General features: G+C 51.6%; 1 protein-coding gene across 12 annotated transcripts in view; it reads left to right on the top strand.

The window, feature by feature from the left end:
* LIMK2 (LIM domain kinase 2) overlaps nt 1–24,592 on the top strand; it is a 54,481-nt gene that overhangs the window by 15,551 nt on the left and 14,338 nt on the right. For 3 of the 12 annotated variants that reach the window (XR_014068975.1, XR_014068977.1, XM_081542401.1), the window contains exon 1: nt 16,966–17,329. The exons of 2 other annotated variants lie outside the window; for them this stretch is intronic. Coding sequence is in view for 3 of the 10 variants with exons in the window: in XM_081542401.1 (XP_081398527.1) it covers nt 17,277–17,329 (53 nt within the window). In the remaining 7 variants the exon portion in view is untranslated. Of the gene's footprint in view, nt 1–15,959; nt 16,271–16,965; nt 17,330–23,731; nt 23,918–24,592 lie in introns of those variants that run through there. 7 more of the 12 variants (XM_081542405.1, XM_081542404.1, XM_081542399.1 and 4 more) reach the window with 7 other exon arrangements.

The following is a 24,592-nucleotide window of genomic DNA, read 5'->3' as shown; positions in this document are numbered from 1 at the left end:
TCTCTCTGAAGCTCTCTGGAAAACCAGCCCCCTCTTGCTGGGGAGGAAAGCAGCTGGGCCACACATTGTTTGTTGTTGTTGATTAGTTGATAATGCTGTGTCTGACTCTGACCCCATGGACTACGGCAAGCCAGGCTTCCCTGTCCTTCACTGTCTCCCAGAGATTGTTCAAACTCATGTCCATTGAGTCGGTGATGCCATCCAGCCATCTCATCCTCTGCCGTCCCCTTCTCCTCCTGCCCTCAATCTTTCCCAGCATTAGGTTCTTTTCCAGTGAGTCAGCTCTTCCCATCAGGTGGCCAGTGTCGTATTGGAGCTTCAGCTTCAGCATCAGTCCTTGCGATGAATATTCAGGGTTGATTTCCTTTAGGATTGACTGGTTTGATGTCCTTGCCGTCCAAGGGACTCTCAAGAGTCTTCTCCAGCATCACAATTCAAAAGCATCCATTTTTTGGCACTCGCTGTTTGTAGCTGAGGTTAAAACAAGAAGCTGTGAATGGTGACCTGGCCTCTTGGCATTTTTGCAAAGTAGGTGACGGGTTTTCTGAAGACTGCCCTTTTCACCTTCGTCAGAGACATTTGGCCAAGAAGGAGGGAAAAGCTGCCTCTGTTGGTCTTCATGGCCCCAGCCTAGAACTCTGCTGTTTGACCTGCTCTGACATCATTTTCAGAGGGAAACACCATGCCCCCTCCCCCCATAAGGCTCCTGTGAACTTTCAGAGCCTTCTTCCTCAGGATCATGAAGAGCTTTCTCTTTCAAGAAGTGTTTTCTAAAGGCAGAGCTCTGGAAAAGGGATGCTGCAGAGAGAAAGCTGTCGTCACTTCATCAAGCTGCAGACCATTTCCTCTAAATTTGTGACTCCAGGAAAGACTGGTGAAGAAATCACAGACGTAGCCACCGAGACTGGTGTAATGGGCTGGCTGACGACAGAGGGTTTTCTGCGGTTCTGAGAGCACCCACACCTCCATCCACACAAGCGCAGTAGCTTGATAATTAAGAGTAACAGGTACCATTTATCGAGTGCTCACTCTGCACCAGGCACTGTCCTAAGCACTTCACGTACATTATCTCATTTACTTCCCACAGCACCCTAATAATGGTGGTGCTGCTCTTGCCTCTTTTACCAATAGAGGGAAGTGGAGCTTACTTGCTCACAGTCACAGAGCTAGTAGCTGGCATAGCTGGGATCTGAGCCTCAGTGTCCCGCCTCCTCGCTTACCAGAGTCTTTGCATCCCTGACTGGGGCAGTCATTTAACCTCCCTGTGACTGGGTCTCCTCTTCTGTAACGTCAGGGTGGAAAGAGACCACTGATGACATCAGATAGCACTGAAGGACCTCGGGTCAAAGGCTTCCCCAATTCTAGGTCAACAGAAAGTGCTGTTAACCTGCTCCTGGCGTGGGAGTCAGTGGAGCAACCCTGCCCCCTGCTGTTGTACTGTTGGTGCTGCTGCCACGTTTACTGACTCAAGCCCTTGATGCCTGTCTAGTTTATCTCTAAGGAAACAGTCAGCAGCAGGTCATTAAGGTGGGCTGTCAGGGGCCTGGGGCCCGCCACACAGGAAAGGGAAAGGGCAGACACCTGGGCCGCCTTCTGCCCCCCACAGGGGACTCCATCGTGAACAGGGTGGGACTGCTGTTATGTAGCCCCACTGTGTGTCCTTCACTGTGCGCCTTAATCCTGCTCTGTTCTCTGGAAGGAGAAAACCGAGACCCCATAGAAGCCCCGCAGCAGCTACTGGGGCAGAGATGGAGAGGGGTTGTGGGGAGCCAGGGATGGACGACTGATATTTACTAGCATTGTATTGGGATTTTCACTTAGATATCTGATTGAATCGGTTTCACTTAGATTGACTTACAGTAATCCTGCAACCCCATTTTATCCTGAAACAGGAAGGCCCAGAAAGGATAGGTAACTTGCCCAGGGTCACACAGAGCTGACATCTGAATTCAGGTCTCTCTGGCTTGGGGTGGGGGTGAGGGGTGGGGTCTTCTTTCCACTCTGACTTCCACAAAGGAACAATAGACCTGGATTTGAGCTTTAACTGAGCCAGAGCAGCTGTGTAACTGTGGACCAGTTCCTTGGCTACGGTGAGCCTCATTTTCTTATCTCTAAGGTGTGGTGAAAGTTACCTACTTCATGAAGTCATTGTGAGCGTGACAGACGTAGCGGATCAGAGAGCACGGAGAACATTAGGATGGGATAATGTAAAGGGTCAGGGCCGCAGGGGCAACTCTGGTCCTTAGTTACCATTCTGACTTCACTTGGAGCATCGTCTACTGTATTAAAGCGCCCAGTTGGCTGCTGTTGTGGACACAGATTTGACTTCTTGGCCTGGTCTCCTAGCTTGGAGCATTCTTGATAGTGGGCTCCAGTCTGGCTTCCACTGTGTCTCTCCCCTGGTACGTTCCCTTGTTGGTGGTCCAGAGGTCAGCCCCTCCAGTCCGTCTGCCGGCCACCGTCAGTCCATCTTGTCTGGCCTCCTGAGCTGCGCTGGAGGTGGTAATGTGAACCAGAGTTCACAATCAGGCTGCTTGAGTTTCCATCCCAGCGCCGCTTGAGTCGCCACCTTCATCTTTCTTTGCCACAGTTTCCTCATCTATAAAGGAGTGAAATGATTCTCATCTCAAAAGGTCATTCGTTGTGCAGACTAAATTTGATCGTGTATTCAGAGCACTCAGCACTGTGCCTGGCCATAATCAGGACTTAATAGGTGTTAGCATTGATTGTTGCTGTCTTAGTCACTCTGGAAGCGGCCCCTCCCCTTGGCTTCCCTGAGTTTCCCCGATCTCTCTGGTCATTCTGGCTTGTTCACCCCTCTCTACCCAGCTCTGAAATGTTGCCTCCCCTCCGGGTACTCTATTTCCTCCCTGAGCAGCCTCACCCACCCCCGCGGCTCCTGTCGTCCTCCACACTCTTGTGACCATATACTCCACACACTGATGAAACCAGTACCAGTCCAGACCTTTCCACCGAGTTCTAGACGAACTGTCCTTCTGTTGACTTCACATGTCCCTTTGGATGTCTGGTGGGCATCTCAGACCCCACTGGACCTTCAGTCTTCCCCCCCAGACTGACTTCTTTTCCACTGTTACCTGTCCCGGTGAATGTTGCTGCCACCCGCCCACTGCCCAGGCCACAGCCCAGGTGTCCTTCACCTCTTCTCATCAGCATATCCAAGCCTGTTAGTTTTATTAATGTCTCTTTGAATAGTAGTGTAATAGCTTTGAATGCCTCCACTTCTTTCCATTGCTCCCGTCACCGCTGTGTTCTGGGTTACCATCATCCCTCACCTGATGACTGCAGTAGACTTCTAACTGTCCGTAGTCACTCTGCACCCCCAATCCATTCTCCACAGAGCAGCCAGAGTGGGTGATCTGTGGGAAAAAAAAACCCAAAAACAGTGTGACTGCATCACATTCTGTTATCTCTCTGCCTTATACACTTCAGCAACTTTCTAGCATTCTTAGATAAAGGCCACAGTCCTTTTGGGTGCCTGTAGAGCCCCCTGTGACCTGGCCTCGCCCCACAGCCTCTGTTCCCTCTGCTTCAGCCTTGCTGCTCTTCACAGGTCCAAAACTTGCCCTTCTTTCTTCTGAAGGGACTTTGTTCCTGCTGTTGGCTCTGCCTGGAATGCCTCCTCACCCTCTTTTGGCCTAATTAACACCTGCTCATCCTTCAGATCTCTACCTGGATGAGGAACGGATGTCTCGGGGAAGTCGCTGCAGAGTAGGTCTTGGCCCCTGTTTCACAGACATTTCCCTTTGAAGCCTTTTTTGTGGGTTTAAGTTCTCATTTATTCACTTGATCATCTCCTTAATGACATCCTCAGATCTGTACTCTGCTAGCATAACTTGGTTGGGGACCACAGGGCTTTTTGCCTGTCATGTGTCACCACTGAGCTCATGTTGGCATGGGAGGGGTAGTTGTTGAATGGATTGCTGGGGGGCGGCCAAGAGATGTGATGTAAGAGAGGCCTTTCCTCGCCCTTCCTTCCTCACATCCTTCCCTCGGCTGCCGCTGCGGCTGCAGTTACTATAAACGGCACTCAGTGATTGGTTCTGAATGTTGGGTTACTTGGGACAGCTGCCTGCACCTGTCGAGGTGAGAAGTTAAAGACTTGTCTTCTGCTCCCAAAGGAGACAGAGAAGCTGGCCCAGGAGTCCTCCGGTCCAGCGGCAGGTCTTGACCTGTCCTTCTGTGTAGGTACAGTCCAGACAGGAGCAAGCCCTGGAGAGAGAAAGAGCTCAGCTACTGTGGCCCAAACTGGTTATGAACTGCCCTGAAATCTGCCAAATCCCAATTCTAATTGTAAGTTTTAAATTTTATTTGTTTTTTAAACTTTTAGAAATCTTTGAAAGATGGCATTAGCTAAAGATGACCATTGAGTATAAAGTAGGGGGGAAAAATATCTTTTACTTGTGGGTGATTTATGGTGGGGAGAGTGTGTGTGGTTGGGCGATTCCCCAAGAACTTGGAAATGAATTTTGTCCTGTGGGAGTTAGACTAGCCAGGTCTGTGTGGAACAGGAGCAGTCTTGTGTGGTGGTTAAGAAAGACTCTAGAGCCAGATTGCCGGGAGGCAAATCCTGGTCCTGCCCTCAGCTAGCTGGGCACCTTGAGCAGCTTACTTACCCTCTCTGAGCTTTGTTTCTTCATCTGTGAAATGGAGAAAGTTGCCTACTGCCTGCCGCCTGGTATTACTGTGGGGGTGAGGGAATGAAGCTCTGTGTGACCCTGGTAGGACGAGGGCTTGCAGAATGAGCACTTGTCACTGTTATCTGCTTGTTGGTAGCTGCCAGGGAGCCACATGTCTCCCAGGGCTGAATAAGTGTGTGAATTGGTGACGCTTGCTCCTTGGAAGAAAAGCTATGACCAACCTAGACAGCATATTAAAAAGCAGAGACATGACTTTGCCACTAAAGGTCCATCTAGTCAAAGCTCTGGTTTTTCCAGTAGTCATGTATGGATGTGAAAGTTGGACTGTGAAGAAAGCTGAACGCAGAAGAATTGATGCTTTTGAACTGTGGTGTTGGAGAAGACTCTGGTGAGTCCCTTGGACTGCAAGGAGATCCAACCAGTCCATCCTACAGGAGATCAGTCCTGGGTGTTCATTGGAAGGACTGATGCTGAAGCTGAAACTCCAGTACTTTGGCCACCTGATGTGAAGAGCTGACTCATTTGAAAAGACCCTGATGCTGGGAAAGATTGAGGTCAGGAGGAGAAGGGGACGACAGAGGATGAGATGGTTGGATGGCATCACTGACTCTATGGACATGAGTTTGAGTAAACTCTGAGAGTTGGTGATGGACAGGGAGGCCTGGCGTGCTGCAGTTCATGGGGTCTCAAAGAGTCGGACATGACAGAGTGACTGAACTGAACATACCTAAAGAAGCTGACTGTGGCTCAGATCATGAACTCCTTATTGCCAAATTCAGACTTAAATTGAAGAAAGTTGGGAAAACCACTAGACCATTCAGGTATGACCTAAATCAACTCTCTTATGATTATACAGTGGAAGTGAGAAATAGATTTAAGGGAATAGATCTGATAGACAGAGTGCCTGAGAAACTATGGACAGAGGTTCATGACATTGTACAGGAGACAAGGATCAAGACCGTCCCCATGGAAAAGAAATGCAAAAAAGCAAATGGCTGTCTGAGGAGGCCTTACAATAGCTGTGAAAAGAAGAGAAGGGAAAAGCAAAGAAGAAAAGGAAAGATATTCCCATTTCAATGCAGGGTTCCAAAGAATTGCAAGGAGAGATAAGAAAGCCTTCCTCAATAATCAATGCAAAGAAATAGAGGAAAACAACAGAATGGGAAAGACTAGAGATCTCTTCAAGAAAATCAGAGATACCAAGGGAACATTTCATGCAAAGATGGGCTCAATAAAGGACAGAAATGGTATGGACCTAACAGAAGCAGAGGATATTAAGAAGAGGTGGCAAGAATACACAGAAGAACTGTACAAAAAAGATCTTCATGACCCAGATAATCACGATGGTGTGATCACTCACCTAGAGCCAGACATCCTGGAATGTGAAGTCAAATGGGCCTTAGAAAGCATCACTACCAACAAAGGTAGTGGAGGTGATGGAATTCCAGTTGAGCTATTTCAAATCCTGAGAGATGATGCTGTGAAAGTGCTGCACTCAATATGCCAGGAAATTTGAAAAACTCAGCAGTGGCCACAGGACTGGAAAAGGTCAGTTTTCATTCCAATCCCAAAGAAAGGCAATGCCAAAGAATGCTCAAACTACCGCACAATTGCACTCATCTCACACACTAGTAAAGTAATGCTCAAAATTCTCCAAGCCAGGCTTCAGCAATACATGAACCGTGAACTTCCAGATGTTCAAGCTGGTTTTAGAAAAGGCAGAGGAACCACAGATCAAATGGCCAACATCCGCTGGATCATCGAAAGAGCAAGAGGGTTCCAGAAAAACATCTATTTCTGCTTCATTGACTATGCCAAAGCCTTTGACTGTGTGGATCACAATAAACTGGAAAATTCTGAAAGAGATGGGAATAGCAGACCATCTGACCTGTCTCTTGAGAAACCTGTATGCAGGTAAGGAAGCAACAGTTAGAACTGGACATGGAACAACAGACTGGTTCCAAATAGGAAAAGGAGTACGTCAAGGCTGTATATTGTCACCCTGCTTATTAAACTTCTATGCAGAGTACATCATGAGAAACGCTGGGCTGGAAGAAGCACAAGCTGGAATCAAGACTGCTGGGAAAAATATCAATAACCTCAGATATGCAGATGACAGCACCCTTATGGCAGAAAGTGAAGAACTAAAGAGCCTCTTGATGAAAGTGAAAGAGGAGAGTGAAAACGTTGGCTTAAAGCTCAACATTTAGAAAACTAAGATCATGGCATCTGGTCCCATTACTTCATGGGAAATGGATGCGGAAACAGTGTCAGACTTTATTTTTTGGGGCTCCAAAATCACTGCAGATGGTGATTGCAGCCATGAAATTAAAAGACACTTACTCCTTGGAAGGAAAGTTATGACCAACCTAGATAGCATATTAAAAAGCAGAGACGTTACTTTGCCAACAAAGGTCCGTCTAGTCAAGGCTATGGTTTTTCTAGTAGTCATGTATGGATGTGAGAGTTGGACTGTGAAAAAAGCTGAGCGCAGAAGAATTGATGCTTTTGAACTGTGGTGTTGGAGAAGACTCTTGAGAGTCCCTTGGACTGCAAGGAGTTCCAACCAGTCCATCCTAAAGGAGATCAGTCCTGGGTGTTCATTGAAAGGACTGATGTTGAAGCTGAAACTCCAATACTTTGGCCACCTCATGCGAAGAGTTGACTCACTAGAAAAGACCCTAATGCTGGGAGGGATTGGGGGCAGGAGGAAAAGGGGACGACAGGGGATGAGATGGCTGCATGGCATCACTGACTCGATGGACATGGGTTTGGGTAAACTCCAGGAGTTGGTGATGGACAGGGAGGCCTGGCGTGCTGCGGTTCATGGGGTCACAAAGAGTCAGACATGACTGAGCGACTGAACTGAACTGAAGTGAAAGAAGTAGTGATTTTTTTCCAATTAAAATTAGTTTAAAAACTAGTAGAAGTCTTCCCTGGTGGCTCAGTGGTAAATAATCCACCTGACAATGCAGAAGACACGGGTTTGATCCCTGATCCAGGAAGATCCCACATGCCACGGAACAGTTCAGCCCGTGCACCACAACTATTGAATCTGTGCCTTAGTGCCTGTGAGCTGCAACTCCTGAAGCCCGCACTCCCTGGTGCCTGTGCTCCGCGGGAGAAGTCACTGTGAGAGGCCCTTGCACTGCCGCTAGAGAGTAGCCTCCACTCTCTGTAACTAGAGAAAAGCCTGCACAGCAACAGAGACCTAGCTTGACCAAAATAAATAAATAATTAAAAAGAAAAGAAAAGCTAGTAGAATCATGAGTGTCCAGCAGTGAAACAGAAAGGGAATGGTCAGGCACAACTAGAAGTCTGTCCACATAGAGCTACTGAGTCTGGGTTTACTCACCAGAAGGGCCTTCTCTGCCACAGGCGGGGCTGGTTTGGTTAGCTCAGAACTCCCAGAATGACATTTCTCTCCACAACTCTTCATTTCCCTTTATCTTAGGTTCATGCTCACACTGCAACCTTCTGATGCCTAATTCAGCTTCCTGGGATTCTTTTTGTTTTTTGCCACATGGCATGTGGAATACTAGTTCCCCGACCAGTAGTCTAACCCTCACCCTTGCAGTGAAAGTGCGGTATCTTACCACGGGACCATGAGGGAAGTCCCTAAACTGACTTTAAAAAAATAAATAAAAGGACCACGTCGATGGAAACCTGGCCTGAGGATGAAGCTGTGCTCTGCTGTTAGTGAACACTAGCTGGCCAGCAGGCTTCAGTGGATGTACATGCAGCCAGCTGTGGACTTGAGACAAATGCCAGTAGTGGGAGAGGAACTGGCAGCTCACGACCAGCACTCCCTCTGTATTTAAGTCTTCCTGTTCTCTTCATTGAGAGCCTCTGCTTGCTTAACACCTCTGATGACTCCTCTTGCCCGTGGGTGACCTGGCTCTTGGTGGTCTGCCCTGCCCTCCCTCACCACCCCAGCCTCCTGCTGCTCGCTCGTCACATGTGCCTGGGGCTGCTGCAGCCGGGCCTTCCTCTGTTCCGCCTCAGTGCTTTTGCACATGTTGTTCCTTCAGCTGGAATGCCTCTCATCTGCCTGGCGATCAGCCTGTTAGATGCAGCCAATCCCTCATGGAGGGGCCTCCCCAAATGCACCCGCTCTCCTCCCCACCAATCAGAGGAGACTCTTTCTCCTTTGTTATTCTCCTTGTATAACCTCAGTCATGGCTCCGTCAGTATTTATTTACATGTCTAGCATCACTCCCCGAGTATGAAATTCTCTCAATCTGGAGCTGCATACAGTTCATCTTTGTATCCCAGAGCTCGGCAGAGTGCCAAGAACACAGAGGGCACTTGGGGTTTCTTGGGTGAAGCATGTTTTTGTCCAACAACCACCTTTCTTTTTCGACTCTTGGATAAAGCCTGTCCAGTACACATCATCACCATCTCTTCGCTCTGCAGTATTCTCCCTGGTGAGATCGCTTCTTCTGACACGGGGGCATGGAATAAGACCTCCATCTGTAAATGTCATTCTAGAGTCTAAAGTCAACAGTGCTGCAGCCTTGAGGGATGGCATCCCTCTGCACAGCCCAGCCCGTGGTGCTAGAACCCCTTCTCCCTTGGGCAGTGCTGGAAGAGTGCTAACAGGCTCTCTTTCTCCACCCTCCTCCCCGTGACCAGGAAAAATCTCCCCATACCTCAGGCCAGATTATCCGAGTGGTTTTCTACGTGTCAGTCACCTGGTCCTGCCTTACCCGGTAGTGATCCTGGTTAGATCAGAGGAGCCCCCTCTCGTCTCATCAGTAGCACTGACTCTTGCAGTGGCACCGGCTGTTTTTGTTTTCTAAATATTTATTTATTTGACTGAGCCGGGTCTTAGTTGGGGCATGTGGGGTCTTTAATTGCAGCATGTGGACTCTAGTTCCCTGACCAGGGATCAAACCCAGGCCCCCTGCATTGGGAGTGTGGAGTCTTAGCCACTGGACCATCAGGGAAGTCCCTCTTTTTGTTTTTGTCAGCCCTTGTGTTTTGCTTTGTTAACTTGTTTCAGTTCCAGAGGTGGCCTTTTCCTGAGATGACCCTGTGTTCCAGAGTCACCTCTCCCCACTGCACCCTGAGCAGCACCGCAGTGTCACTTAGGACGAGCGGCAGCCTCTGTGGGCTCCAGATGAGTGAGAGCAGCGCCAGGAGGGGGGTGTCCCCAGTGAGCCACGGCCTCACAGGACGTCAACCACCAAATCTTTCTTTACTCAAGTTGCATCCGGAATAAGCAGATAAACAGACTGCCTGTAGCCGTTTCCTCATTTGTAGCACGGGGATGCTAGTGATCTGTCCTGCCCGCCTCTCAGGCTTTGTGTGAGAAGAGGAGGGGCTCAAGGGGAAAAGCGCATAGGGGAGAGTGTCCGCCATCAGGCTGCCCGCCTTCAGGCTGCGGCAGAAACACCGGGGCTTATGCAGGATGCAGTTCTTACTACATCAGCCTGGGCTGGGCTCAGGAAGCTTCATTTTTAACAAGCTGCCCAGGGGCATCTGATGCTGCTGTTCTTTCAACCATGGTTTCAGAAACACCGCTATAAATCAAAGAACAAGTATAAAATAGTTATTCCAGGCAATTTTAGTGCCTTGGACCTGGAATCCAAAGTCTTGGGTTAAATCCCAGCTCTGCCCATTCCTAAACCTGTGACCTTGAACGACCTTCTCTTTGAGCTTCAGTTCTTCGTAAGTACAAAGGAGACGATACTCTTGGACCTGGAATCCAGTCTTGAGTTAAATCCCAGCTCTGCCTATTCTCAGACCTGTGACCTTGAATGACCTTCTCTTTGAATTTCAGTTTTTCATCTGTAAAATGGAGCTGTTACACACCAGCCTCACAGGGTTATGAGAATTAAATGAAAATGCTATGTGAGCAAGCCCACCTCAGTAAAGGGCTCATGGAATTCGGTCAGTATTTTACAGAAAGGGAGCCAAGTGTCCACTACTTCTGGAACGTGGTGTCGTGTTAACGAACACAGGGCAAAAACAGTCCTTGGCATCCAGCTTAATCAGATGGCACAGAAATCTGAATAGAACCTTAGAGAGAGAGTCCAGTCCCTTGAAACTCAGAAGGGAGGATGGAAAGCCCAAGGTATACAAGGGTACCCAGTCACGTGAAATGTGTTTATATGTTCAGATGGAAAAATTATTTCCCAATATACTGAAGAGAGAAAGGCGGGGTTGGGGGGGGGCCTCATTGGTGTAGCAACAAAAGCACTGTTAGTAACTTTTGAGAGACTGTGCAGAATGGGGTAATCCCCCCTGGGTACAATTGCTTGTTACTGTATAATTGTTAATACCTGCTGTGTTCCAGCATTGGGGATCTAATCATGAATAAGAATGGAGGTGGCTAACTGGCCTGGTTTTCAAAAAGGAGGAAAAATAGAGATCCTGGAAAAAATACTCATAATCTTTTTGACTTGACTCCTTCACAGAGTCCCGATGGGATTTTGTGGATGAATTCCAGTGGGGTTCGTGGAATTTTGCAGATGATGGAATAGGTGGGCAGCAAGCGCTTAGAACAGGGGCTGATCTCGAGGCTTCAGCAGCCGTGGATCCGTCGTGACTCGTTAGACCTGGCTTCATGTTCTCACTGGGTCCTCTTGAATTCTACCAGGCATTGGATAAAGTCTTTTGTGATATCCTGACAGTGTGAACGTGGGCAGGAAATCTAGAGAAATCAGAGGCAGAAGTTCAGAGTACCTAGCACTTTGGGGCCCTCTGTTGTTGCAGAGGCCAGATTCCTGAATACATCACTTGGGCTCCTGTTGAGGAAAGGCCTTAGGACTGGAGGTCCGCAGACTGGGCTTTTAATCTCAGCCCTGAGCTTCCCACAATAACTCGGATGGATTGCTAACATCTCTGGGTTTCCCTTGCCTTGTCTGTGCTGTACATACGCCTTTCAAGGTTGTTGCAGGGACTGACCTGGATGATGAGCTTGAAAGCTCTCTGTAAATGGAGAACACTTTATAAACCTTAGTTTTTATCACCATTCTAGAAGTTGCTCATAACAGGGTTCCTGAACCATTTACTAGGCATCTGTGAACATCAGGTGTGGACCTCACATATTTGATCTGGAGGTGGATAGATACAGGCTCCAAGCCCCTCTTGTGTGTGATGCGCTTGTGGACACATCAGGGAATCCCCTTCCTGAGAAGATTGAGTGGTCTGTGGGAGGTGGGCCTGGAAAAGGGAGGAGACAGCTGCCAGCTGGGGGTGGAGGAGGCTGCAGAATTAGCTAAGGGAGCAAGGGCTTGGGGACTACCCAGGGAGAGCCTGCATGGCTGGGTCAGGAAGTGGAGGGGGAGGAGGTGGCCAGAGCCGTGACCCCAGGAGCGAAGCTGTGGAGACAGCCTGGGGGTCCCCAGCGCAGGGCACCCAGGCAGGCTTAGCTTTGGACAGGAGCACTGGGAAAAATGTGTGAGGAGGTGTTTGCTCTAAACCGTGGGACTTCTTTTTGTTTTTGTCCATTTATCATTTTAAAAACCAGCACTTAGGAGCTTCCCTGATGGTCCAGTGGTTAAGAATTCGCCTTGTAATGCAGGGGACACCGGTTCGATCCCTGATCTGGGAAGATCGTACATGCCACGTGGCAACAAAGCCTGTGCACCCCAGTTACTGAACCCACGTGTCCTAGAGCTCATGCTCTGCAACGAGAGAAGCCGCCACAGTGAGAAGGCAGCGCACCGCAACTAGAGAGCAGTCTTGCTAGCGACAACTAGAGAAAACCCACGCATAGCAGCGAAGACCCAGCACAGCCAAAAAAAAAAGGCAGCACTTAGGGACTTCTCTGGTGGTCCGGTGGCTAAGACTGTTCTCTCCCAATGCAGGGGGCCCGGATTTGATCCCTAGTGAGGGAACTAGAGCCCTTATGCTGCAAGTAAGAGCTGGAGCAGACCAAAAAAAAAAATATATATATATATATATACGCAGCACTCAAGTGCAAGAAAAAAATGTAAGCAGTATCAAAAAGGTAGAAAATGAATGCTATTTCATCTGTGCTGCTTGTTTTACTACCCTAAAGAGAAACTGATTAGCCATGCTGTAGAATCCACCAGGTGATCTCTAAGGATTATGTATGCAGACTTTTGAAATAATGGGATCACTCTGCACATTCTCTCCGATGCCTGGATTTTTCATATAACCCCTTATCCAGGACAGTTTCTGTTTCAGGACCTAAGGTCTCCCTCATTAGTTTTAACAGCTGCAGAGTATTCTGTCGCATGGATGGGAGATTGTATTTAGCCCAGCCCTGCTGATAGACACATGGATTGTTCCTCATCTTTTAGTATTAAACCATGCTGTGAACACGTGTCTTGGCACATTTGTAGGAATATTTCTCTGGGCAAAATTTCTAGCAGTAGAATTGCTGGGACTCTGCTTACTGAGAGCTGACTTCTGCTATAGTGTGGAAAATGAGCTGGAATAGAAGGGGAGCAGAGGCAGGAAGAACGGTCAGCAGATGGGGTGACACTGCTCCCCAGCTAAGGTCCCTGAGTGCCCGCCCCTGGTCAGAGTCCTCCTGGCCAGTAGGGGGCCCCACATGGACACAGTTCCTCAGGCGTCAGGCTATCTGACTAGAGCTGCCTCCAAGAAGAGGCTGGGGTGATTCATTCATTCATAGTGTTCACTTGGGGCCGCTGGCCTGGAGGGCTGTGCCTTCCAGCCTCTCAGCAGCCACCTTGAACTCGCGCCTCAGCTGATACCAAGGAGTCGGTCGGCTGGGTTCCCTGCCAGGTTTCCAGATTGTGAAACGTGCAGAAGATTACTGCCTCTCCTGCCATCTTCCCCCGCTGTCACTGCGAGTCCAGGGATCTCGGCACTGCCTCTGGCAGCCGCCGCATCTTGTGCCAGCCACTCTGGTACCTAGAAGAGTGGCTTCCCACCCAGAACCAGTATCCAGGGGCAGGGCATGGAATTACAGCCTCCACTGACCTTTCACCTCCCGTTCTGAGGGATTCAGGCCCTTCGAAGTTGGCCCCAAGGAGCCACACACTTGGGTCTGAGCGGCCAGCGGCTTCTTACATCTGGTGGCCCCCCATCTTTCGTGGTTTCTCTGGAGGTCTGGATTTATGGGGGTCAAGTGGACTCTACCTGGGAGGGGCCTGGGAGGCGGCTGCACCTCTTCCAGGGGGAGGTCCTCACATTAGTTCCCCACACACCCACCCACCCACCGACCCACCCACCGAGTCCTTTGTGAGGGAGCAAGGGGATGGAGAGTGCCTGCAGCCTTGCTCACATTCCTAGACACCGACTCATTGCGCCGCCGCCGCTGGAACAGCAGAGCTGTGTGAAATGTCAAGAGGAGTTATGCTCATGGGCTCCCTGGCCCTGTCTGTGGCTTGCATTTTCTTCCACCCGCACTCTGTTCATCAGATGGAAATCAGAAGGTGCAATTAGAAGATAATTTGCTAGTTCCAGACTTAATTTGGGGCCCCCTCCTTGCCTGATCGAATTACAGGGGAACATAATAGATTTTTGGTGAGAAGTAGTTGGCTGGAAGAAAGAGAGCTCCCCGCTCTCCAGCTGGGCGGGCCTTTCGGTACCCCACGTGCCGTCCCCCTCCACTCTGTGCCCCTCCTCCTCTCTGGCTCTTGTGTGGCCCCCCGGCAGGAATCCTGATCCTCCCAGGGCCAGCTCAAGAGGTCTAAACTCAAATTGAGACCCAGGGGAAGCCGGGAGCCCTCTGCAACTTCATAGAGCTGAAAAACGTGGAAGCTGGCAGTTTTTTAGAGACCTCACCCAGCCTGAGACAGAGGCAGCGACTTGCTGAAGGCCACAGAGAGAGCCCGTAGCGGTAGTAACAATGGTCTTAATGATATTAGCAGCTAACATTTATCAACCCTTAATGTGTTCCAGACTGCATGCCAAGGGCTTACATGCAGGGCCTTGTCACATTCAAACCCAGACAGTCTGGCTGCGGTCCCAGGCCAGGCTCCAGCATAGCAATGGTAGAGCTCAGGATCGACAGCACAGGTTCGAATCCTGGCTTCACCTCTCACACGTGCAGCTGGTTGACCTCAGGCCCAGGGTTTATACTCTATGTACCTCGGTTCCTTCCACCGTAAAAAGGGGGGAATCACAGGACTGTCAGCTGGTGTGGTTTAAGTTCATTCATGTGTGTAAGGTGCTGCGAGCAGGGCTTGGGGCAGGGTGCATGCTCGTCCAGTGCTCGCTGCCCACCAGCCGCCTCGGGGGCTGGAGCGTGGGGCCCATGTGGCAGGACACAGACGTGGCTGCATTCTGCACGATGCAAGAAGTGGTCTTCACTATTGGAGGCCAGGTACAGTGTGGTTGAGGGAGCTCCCTGTGGGGAAGAAGCCAGCAGACTAGCCCACTGCCTCTTTTTGTACAACCTTTTGATTTTCACATTTTTTATCTTTTTTTTTTTTCAAAAATATATTTATGTATTTGACTGCGTCGGGTCTTCTTGCAGCATGTGGGCTTTCTCTAGTTGTGGTTGCCCTGTGACATGTGGGTTCTTAGTCCCCTGGCCAGGGAGCAAACCCATGTCCTTGGCGTTGGAAGGCAAGTTCTTAACCACTGGACCACCAGGGAAGTCCCTTCACATTCTTAGACAGAGGAAAGAAAAGAATATTTTGTGGCACGTGAAAACAGCACAAAATTCAAACTTCCATATCCATAAATAAAGCATTATTGGAACATAGCAACATCCATTTGTTTGTTTTATATATATATAGGCCACTGTCATCCTGCAGTGACACAATCTGTATTCATTTTAGGCCTGCAAAGCCTAAAATGTTTGCTCTCTGGCCCTTTACAGAAAGTGTTCCAACCCCGACTCTTACTGGATTTGAAACCCAGCCCCCTCACTCAGCATCTGTTTGTCTTCAGGCTAGTGACACAACGCTTAGGAACCTCAGTTTCATCATCTGTTAAATGGGGGTGATAACATCTACCCCATGTATTGGCCATTTAAGTATGACAGATAAGTGAAAATGCAGGGCCTGGAATGTCCTAAGTGCTCCATAAGTGGTAGCTTATAACAGGGTGCAGATACCCTGTCTTATCACTGGCGTCCTTATCCCCGTGCCCCATCAGTAGAGGAATGGGAAGAGGCCCCCCAGACTCCCAGCCTCCACCTTCGCCACGGGCTTTCCTGTCACTGGGACAGGGTGACTTGCTTGGAGAGGAGCACGTGTCAGGTGGGAGAAAGCAGGTGTCGCTCCCTCAAGTCCAGCAGTGGAGTCTGGACATGCCCCCGTCTTCCTCAGGCAGAGGGTGAGGGACTCTCTCGATGGGGGGCCCTGGTTTGGCCCGTCCCGTCTCCAGACACCTGGCTCGTCCCCACAGGCACCCTGGGCCTTGCCCTCCATCACACCCTGGTTCTCAGTGTGAGAAGCCTGGTTACCGTGGACACCGCGGACGAAGCCCCACTGTCTGCTGAGGCCGATGGGTGGCATTCCGGGAATGAACGGATGAGTGAGAGGGCACAAGGGACCTGGACTCCAGTCCCTGTGCTCCTCTGTGTGCAGAAGGGTCTTGCGGGAGAGGTTTTACCTTGAAGAGGCAGAATGAAGCTCGGCGGCTGAGACCTCCAGCTCTAGTCACATGAGTCTGCATTTAAATACCAGTCCTGCCCGCGACTAGTTATTTGGCCATGGGTAAGTGACCTAACCTCTCCGTACCTCGCTTCCCTTGTCTCCACCGAGGAGATAGCCCCCATGTTGGAGAAATAAGACAGTATCACATGGCGCTTGTCACGGGAGAAATGGCCGGCAGCACATAACTCTCTGGGCCTTGTTTCCTCATCTGCGGTGCAGCTCTGCCCAGAAGTGGAGTGGCAGTGGCCAGACCAGGCAGAGGGACGGAATGAATGGGGACCCTCGTGCTGGCACCGAGTAGATGCCAGCCCGGAGCCGAGAGCTCAGAGGGCAGCTCCCTGGACCTGGGTCTCTGGACCAGCCTTTGCGGCCAGAGGGCCCCCCCTTTAGGGGGGTGTGGCTTGGCCTGGAGCTGGTCTCCTGGGCTTTCCTTCACCTCCGAGCAGAGTTCCCATCCTTTGGGCAGCTCTTCAGCCTGGGGACACTTGGGGCAGCTGTGCCCACCCCTTCTCCTGCCCTGCCCTTCCCCAGGCTCAGGGATGGACACCCAGCCAGTCCTGGTTATTGTCTGCGGCGCCAGCCTGCAGCCTCCCTCCCGCTCGGCTCCACCCCTTGCCTGCAAGGTCTGTTTCCTAATAGCTGCTCCAACCACACACCTCGTTCCGCGCGGAGCCCCTCCCCTTCCTCCCTCCCTCCCCCGGCAGGGGTGGGGCTGCCGAGGAAGGCTAACTTGACAGCAGCGCCTCTTTCTTGGCGAGTCACCGGCCGCTGCCTGAGAATGCCTGAGTGCGAGTAGCCTCTGCAGAGAGGTGCTTCTCCTGAGTCCCGAGGGGCCGCCCAGCCTCGGAGAACCGGGGAGCAGCGTCCCAGCCATGAGCCCCTGCGGGACTTCGCTGGGGGGCAAGGGGCTCAGAGCGCTCACGCTCCTCCGGCCGCTCCGGAGGGAGAGGTGAGCTGGGCAGCCAGCGCTGCCGGAGCCCCAGGCCTGTCATGGTGGCCGCCCGCAGGCCGGAGGCCCTCCCCGACGGGTTTGCAGCTGAGCTTGTGTGTCTGGCGTGGGAAGAAGATGGGGAGTTACTTGTCCGTCCAGGCTTACTTCACCTCCAGAGACCCCTTCCGGTGAGTCGCGCTTCCCATCTCCTCTTTGGGCCCCGGTCCTGAGGGGAGGGCCGAGGCCGCCCCCATCTGCCTCTCGGGTTTTTCTTGTCCGACCACGCCTCTGTCAGGCAGAAGCCAGTGGAAGCTGCTTCCCCACGGAACCAGGTCCCCCCACCCCAGGTGCTGGGAACGGTGAGGGGAGGGGTGGCGGGGACGCAGCCCCCAGGGAGCTCGGCCTCCGGTGCTGGTGCTTCCCAGACGCACCTGGACGAGCCTCCGAGAGGTGCAAGGTGCTGCCGAGCCGGCCTGCTCGCGGTGTTACTTCTTCCGAGGGGAGCGCAGGAGGGGCTGTTCTTCCAGCTCTCCACGTCTCACCTGCGGGCTGTGCCGCCTGCCCGGGAATTTGTCCCAACAAGCAGGATGGGCAGGTTTTGCCAAACAGCGTGGAAGCCGGCAAGGCTGGGTGTGGGCAGCCCCGTACACAGTAAGCTCTCTCATTACACACGTTTGTTCTCTTAATAGCAGGCGCCTTGGCCTCTGGCCTCTAAGGGCTCCTGTGTTTCCTGTGAGTAGGTACGGTTGCCCGGCAAAGCCCTGGGCACGTGAGCCCTGGGGCAGCCGGCTTTGGAGGGTACTGAGCTGGGGGGCCAGCCCCCATGCCTGCCAGGTCCCCAGGCCCGAGCTTCTGCGGGGCTTCTCACAGGGAGATGTGGAAACTTCCGGTCTACCTCTGACCTGCCTTTCTCTGCTGTCTGCCCCACCCCACCTCCCAACAGAAACTCCCCAGGGGGTTCTGGCCTCTGGGTCCCTCCTGGATGGAGCCGTTCCTGGCTGGGGTGGAGCTTGTTTTCATTCTTTGGGAGCAGCCTGTTATTCTGAGGCCTGCCTCCCCCTCACCAGTGGTCCTGGTCAGCTTCTCCCTCTGGCTTCCCCAGCCCAGCCCCTGGCCCAGACCGCGCTGGTGGGATAAGAGTCAGGTGGCCGTGCCCTGGGCAGAAAAGCAGAACACCACGTGGTTTCTCAGAATTGCCGGACCCTGGTCGAGCGGCGGGAAACCCCAGGATCGGAGGGGGCGGGATGAAACTGGTCCTTGGGACTGTCTTTTCCAGACATCTGCCCGGCACTTCATCCTGCAGTCTCTTGACAGCCTCAAGACCTTTGGTGTCCCCATTTTACAGATGTGGCAGCTTCTTTCAACCGAGCTAACTTGCGAGGTCTCTCTGGCCAGCCTCGTCTGTCCTCGGGAGGCTGCGCCTCCCCCCACGTGCACCTCCCCCAGGAGCATTCTCAGGTTTGCTTTCCTCTCGCAGAGGAGCGAGCGAGCCAGCAGGAAAATGCTGCCCTGTAGTTTTCCTAGCACGTGACGGGGACAGCAGAGATCCTCCTCTGCAGGGCCACTGGGGATGGGGATTGATCTTGAGTTGTACCATGTGGAATCAAGATGCCAAGTGTTTGAAGCAGCCACTAGTTTAAGCCAGGGCCTCATTAATCCCTCTTACTCTTAATCCTGGATCGGCAGCCTGGGGGCAGGGTGGCTCCCTTAGAAGCCAGGAATGTGTGCCCCTTTTAATCTCTGGGGGCACGACACAACCTCTCAGGAGCTCAAGCAGATAATGGACACTCAGCATGGACCCGTGAGGACCCAGCCACTGCGCCACCCAGGTCTGCCCGTGATTTGTCTTGCTCTTCTGGGCAACCTGACAGCCCTCCCCCCAACTCTGTTTGCCCAGCTGGAGTCAGGGGGAACTGACTGGCGGGCCATAGACCCTCTCCCCTCCCCCTAGATGGGAGGCCACATTCCTGAAGCCACTTCTGAAGAGATAGCCGAGCATGGGGCTCTGTGCCCCACCTCCCCACCCAGGGACCACCCAGACCCTCTCCTCTGCCAGGTAGCAGTCCAATCAGTCACCAGTGTCACTGCCCGGTCAGAGAGGCGCTCCTGCCCTCGCCCCCTCCTGTACTGCAGGATGTCCTCAAGGGCTGCCCTCTGACCAGGTGCCTGACCCCACCCCGGCCCCGGTTTCCTCCCCTGCAGAGTGTAGGGACTGGACTTCCTGGGCTCCTCTTGCCAGATTCTGTGGAAGAAATGAAGTCCTTGACCCCAGGCCTTGAGCACACAGTTCTGGGTCTGCGGCTTCAAGGAGAGTGACGCAACCAGATTCCATGGGGACATGATCAGGCGTGACAGCTCGCTGGGGAGGGAAGTGGGAGCTGGGGATGAGGAATGCGATTTCTGTGCCCCAGGCGCCCCTGCCCGGCAGGCCAAGCTCAGCAGAAGGCATCGTCCCCCCTCTGCCGGTGCACCAGGTTTGGGGGGTGAGACGTAGTCACGAGCATCCTTGCAAGTAAATCAGAATTTACAGAAGAGGAAAATTAAGGAGGGACTTTTGTCTGACATCATTAAAGGATTTTTCTTTCTATAGCTTTTCCCTTAATGCCTGACGTTGATTTACTGAGTTTAGTTTACACATTGTCTCTTGAAGAAAACAAGTGCATCTTTGTATTCTAAAGCAACCCTTGTTTAAAGGAAGAAACTCTTCTTAACCCTGCCCACCTTCACAGTCATATTTGGCAGCTGTCTTAGGTCCCCTGGGACTCTCTCCTCTGAAAAATGAAGGACTCAGATCAGGTGAATGGTTCCCAGCTCTGCAACCCACGTGGCTCCTCAGAGACAAAAAAAGCCCTCTTCCATTAGCTGCAACACCACGGCACAGATTACTTGAAACCACAGGCCTTCTGGCTTCTGGTTGGAACCGAATCAGCACACTCTGGCAACACTTATTTCTTGCTGATCAGAGGCTCATTATGTGTTTGGTTACTTTTTTCAAACAGGATAACAACATGTTTATTCCATAATAATTACAGCTTAACTGACAGACTGTTTCAGTCTTCAGGGTCTGCAGGAAGGAGGGGTAATAAGGGGTCTGGGGTGGTAGAAGGCTGGGCTCTGACGGACCAGAGTCTCTGGGCCCCTGCTCTGTCTGCCCCCCACCCCTTCGGGCCCAGGGGAGGTGTGGCAACCCCAGTCGTGACACTCAGGCCAGAGCAGAGAGATCTGCCAGGTCCCCCGTCCACCCCAGCCAGTGCTCAGAGGCAGGGGCTGGAAGAAGCTTCTCCCACTCTGCTTTCTGCTCAGTCAGAGGCTAAGGACGCGCATCCGGCCAGGCGGGAGGGCTTGTTCTTTAACCTGTGTAAATCCGCTCTAACAGTGGCGGTTTTGGTGCTCTCACCACCTAAGGTGGAAAGTTGACCTGTAAACATTTGGTCTGAAGAATTTTCATGTGACTGAGGGCTGGGCCTCTGTCTTATCTCACTTGGCTTCTCTCAGCACCTTGCTTGTTCGGTCTTGCACACCCTCCATGCACAGTAACTATTTCCTAATTGGTCACAATTGATTATAATCAATTGATTTCTAACTGGCTAGATAAATAATTCATTTGGGGACCTTCCCTGTTTCCAGAAATCTGTTTGGTTCTGGGCCAAGAAACAGGTCCCTGTTGCTTGGGGCTGGGAGAAGGAGGGGTCTGTCTCCTTTCACCCTGGGTGTTCTCCAATCAGAGAGGGAGGCAGCGAGATGAGCACTTCCTAGGCCCCCACTCTGGGCCAGGCTCTCGCTGGGCGTCTATGCGTGGTTTAATTCTCATCATCACCGGTGTGTGAATGAAGACACTGAGGCTCAGGGTCATGAAGTAACCGGCTTTAGGTGACTCAGATAGTGAGTGGCAAAGACGGAATGTGGACCCAGGTCTTAAGAGAAGTTATTTATGAAACTTTAAACTAAGTTTGATTATTATTTTTTAACCAGTATGTTCCCTGCTGACTCCAAAGGCTTTAGCTTGGATCTGAGCCGCCCACTGAACTGACCAGCAGGGTTTGGTCCACTCTAGCCGCCCAGGCTTTCCATAGCCCTCAGGGAAAGTTCTGTGGTTGGAGAGTCTCAGTTCCATTCACTGCTCAGGAGAGTGTGGTGGCTGATAGCTTGGCCCTGGGGTCTGGGCTCCACCACCTCCAAACTCGATGCCCTAGGCCTGTAGCCAGGGCACATGCTAACTTTCATTTGAAACTTTGAAAGATTGAAAGCTGGGAAAGGCTTTGGGGAGAATGTACTGTGGCCATGCCCCTGAGGACCAAGGTGGGATTCTCTTGAGTCACACCTTACATTCCCAGAGTGCGTTTTGGACCCTCTTAATAGGGGCAGAGTCTGCTGGGGACCAGCCTGCCGTGGACTCAGCGGAGGAGGAGAGTCATTGCGCCACTTAACGTTGGGTCCCTGGGCTTTAGGAGAAGCACCAGCAGGTGTTGACACTCAAAGGGACGCGAGCTCTCAGGGCTCCAGCCTCTGTGTCTTCGCAGGTGCGAGCCCCGAGGCCCAGCTTCATGGACGGACTGCACCGTGAGGCGCGGGCCCACGTTGGTGCAGATTCCGGCTCCGTCATGTGTGTCCCGGGCGACTTTGCAGAAGTCACTTGACTCTGCTTTTCCCTCTCCTAGTCTGTGAAACAGGGCTAATCCTATCACCCTGCAGGGTGCGATCAGGGTTAGAGCTCCTGTAAGTTGGGTGTCTCATAACCGCCCAGGAGTATGGTTACATTCTCGAAACAGGTCACCGTAGCTGCTGTGAGCATTTAAGCAAGGCCTCCGAGTCTGCCCTGGCAATGTCCCCAGAGGCCCAGAACCACTTGTGTCCTGTGTAAAGCAGCCTGGGGACCGACAGCCCGTCTTCCTGTCAGGCGTTCACCTTCCTGTTCTTCAGAGACACCTGTGGTGGCCGGCCTTGGCCGAGCAGCCGGCTGTGCCCTGCAGAGGCATTCCTTGACACAGATGTGTGTGTGGTGGTGTCACACTCCGGCCAGGTGTTCTTCCTGGGAGGCTGGCCTGTCTGGCTCCTGCATGCCTGCACTCGCCCCTCTGCCTGCCCCCTCCCGGGCCTGGCCTGGGCTACTTGCAACAAACAAAAGCAGGATATTGGCAATGGAGAGGAGGACATGTTTGGTGCTCCCATGCCCTGCAGCGCACATACCATGGCAAGGGTGTAACAGGGCCCCGGCCAACAGTTGGTACAGGTTTGTCTGCACCAACTTTCGTCCACCTCAGACAGGAGAGGGGCGGGCTGGGGCCGGGTGACCAGGAGCCACGGAACCCCTGTACTCCCACCTGGACCCCTGGTGCTTGCCACACCCACAGTGTTTGCTCTGGAAATGTTTGCCGAGGGCTTACTCCGAAGGCCCTTTGCATGGTGCTGAATCTCTCAGGGGGATTGGGACACTGTTCCTCTCCTCAGTGAAGGAAGGAGGCAGGTGCCCAGATGCTTTACATCAGAAGGTGGGCGCGTGAAGGAAGGCCCTGCCCCTGGTGCTTGCCCCACACTGGGCACGTCACCACCGTCCAGATCTGAGTTCTGTCCTCACTGCTCACCTGAAAATAGGTGATGTTGCCACTTCATAAATGAGGAGCCGAGCAGCTGGCCCAAGATCACCCCGGGGCGGGGCGGGGGAGGTACGTGGTGCTGAGATTTGAGCCTTGGATCATCCAGGGAAAAGTCTAATCCCCTCAGTTTACAGGTGGGGAGACTGAGCTCAGAGAGGGAAAGGGGCTTGTCTGGAGACATGTAGTTCCTAAGAACCTGAACCCGGTGTCTCCTCCCAGCTCAGGGCTCGGGTAAGAGTGTGCCTTTTACACTGAGAGGAGCTGGAGTTGCATGCCCAGAACGGGGTCTTTCCCTCCACCTCCTGTAACTTGTGGTCTGCACTGAGCCGTTCTGGACGCTTCACATCCATACTCGTCTACCTGAAGTTCAGCATCCAAAGGACAAATGAGAAACGCTAAGGGTGGGGTGGCTGATGGCAGACGCCCCCATCTTGGCCTCTCCCCCTGCACTGCTAATCAAGTTTTATTTAGATTTTCTCTTCCTCAACTCATTATAAGCTCTTGGAAGTGGAGGAGGGGACCCTCTATAGTCTATCTTTCCTATCTGCAGCACCTACCAAGTTACTCTAAGAACACACTTGCTTTGCTCTTCACAGTTTTCAGAAGACTTTCCTCTTTATTAACTTACTTGTTCATAGTGGCTCTTCGTAGTAGATGCTATTGGTCACATTTTGTCATTGAGAAAAAGCTAGTAAGAGAAGCTGTCCAAAAACCACCCAGCTAATGGCAGTAAGTGGCCAATAACATGAGTTTCCATTATCATCATCACCCAATAGCAGTGGATGCTACAGCATTCCTACAGTGCTAGGCCTTTTATATAAGCTGTCTATTTTAAAAAATATTTTTGGCCCTGCCACACGGCTTGTGGGACCCTAGTTCCCCGACCAGGGATCAAACCCTTGCCCCCTATAGTGGAAGCACAGAGCCCCAACCACTGGACCGCCAAGGAAGTCCCGAACTGTCTGTACTTTAACACATATTATTTTATTTTCGCAGTAGTCTTATCTTACAGATGAGGAAGCTGGATCAGAGAAGTGAAATAACTTGCCGAAGATGACATAACTAGTAAGTGGCAGGTCAGGATTCAAGCCAAGAGCAGTTCCACCCTGCCTCTCAGAAAGCAAGGAAATTGTGGGTGGCGCGAGGCCTCGACGACAAGAACAGTCTACTAACTAGAAAGAAGTAGGTGGGACAGGCTCACCTGGCAGAGGGGCTATTGGCTGTGGGTGCCAGGGTCAGACGTGAGGGTGATCGCGTTTGTGTAGACATGACCCCAGAACACCCTCAGCCTGACCAAGTGTGGAGCTTCACAGCCCAGTGACTAGAGGAGAAAGGAGCTCTGGGGCTCACAGGCACGTGTTACATGGCGCTGATGGAGTTTTTCTTCCCCTCATTCTTTTATTTTGAAAAATTTCAAATATATGGAAGAGTTGAAAGAACACTCATATATCTTTCACCTTAGAGTCATCACTTGTTAAGTTTAAGCCACTTTATATGTCTGTATACACACATACACAGAGTTTTATTTTTTACTTATTTACAAGTAAATTGCAAGTATCTTGACTCTCCTTATTACTTTACTATTTTTCTTCTACAAATTCTTCTATATAGCCAAAGTATCATTATCGCATCTAAAAAATTAACAGTAATTTTACATTATAATCTAATGTATAGTCGAAATTCAAATTTCCTCAGTTCCACAAATGTCACTCTTGTCTGTTTTCATTTTCAATCCAGAACCGAATCCAAGGTTTAGGTGTTGCATTTGGGGGCTTCTGTGTCTCTGGGCTTTTCTAATCCCTGTGTCTTAACATTTTAAAAGAGAAAAGACCAGCTGTGTTATAGAATGACCTCCCC

The sequence above is a fragment of the Giraffa tippelskirchi genome, chromosome 11 (genome assembly GCF_054371585.1).
Source record: "Giraffa tippelskirchi isolate mGirTip1 chromosome 11, T2T-mGirTip1v1.2.pri, whole genome shotgun sequence".
NCBI classification, from domain to species: Eukaryota; Metazoa; Chordata; class Mammalia; order Artiodactyla; family Giraffidae; genus Giraffa; species Giraffa tippelskirchi.
The sequence above is the reverse complement of the archived record's forward strand: the minus strand, read 5'-3'. Positions and strand labels throughout refer to the sequence as shown.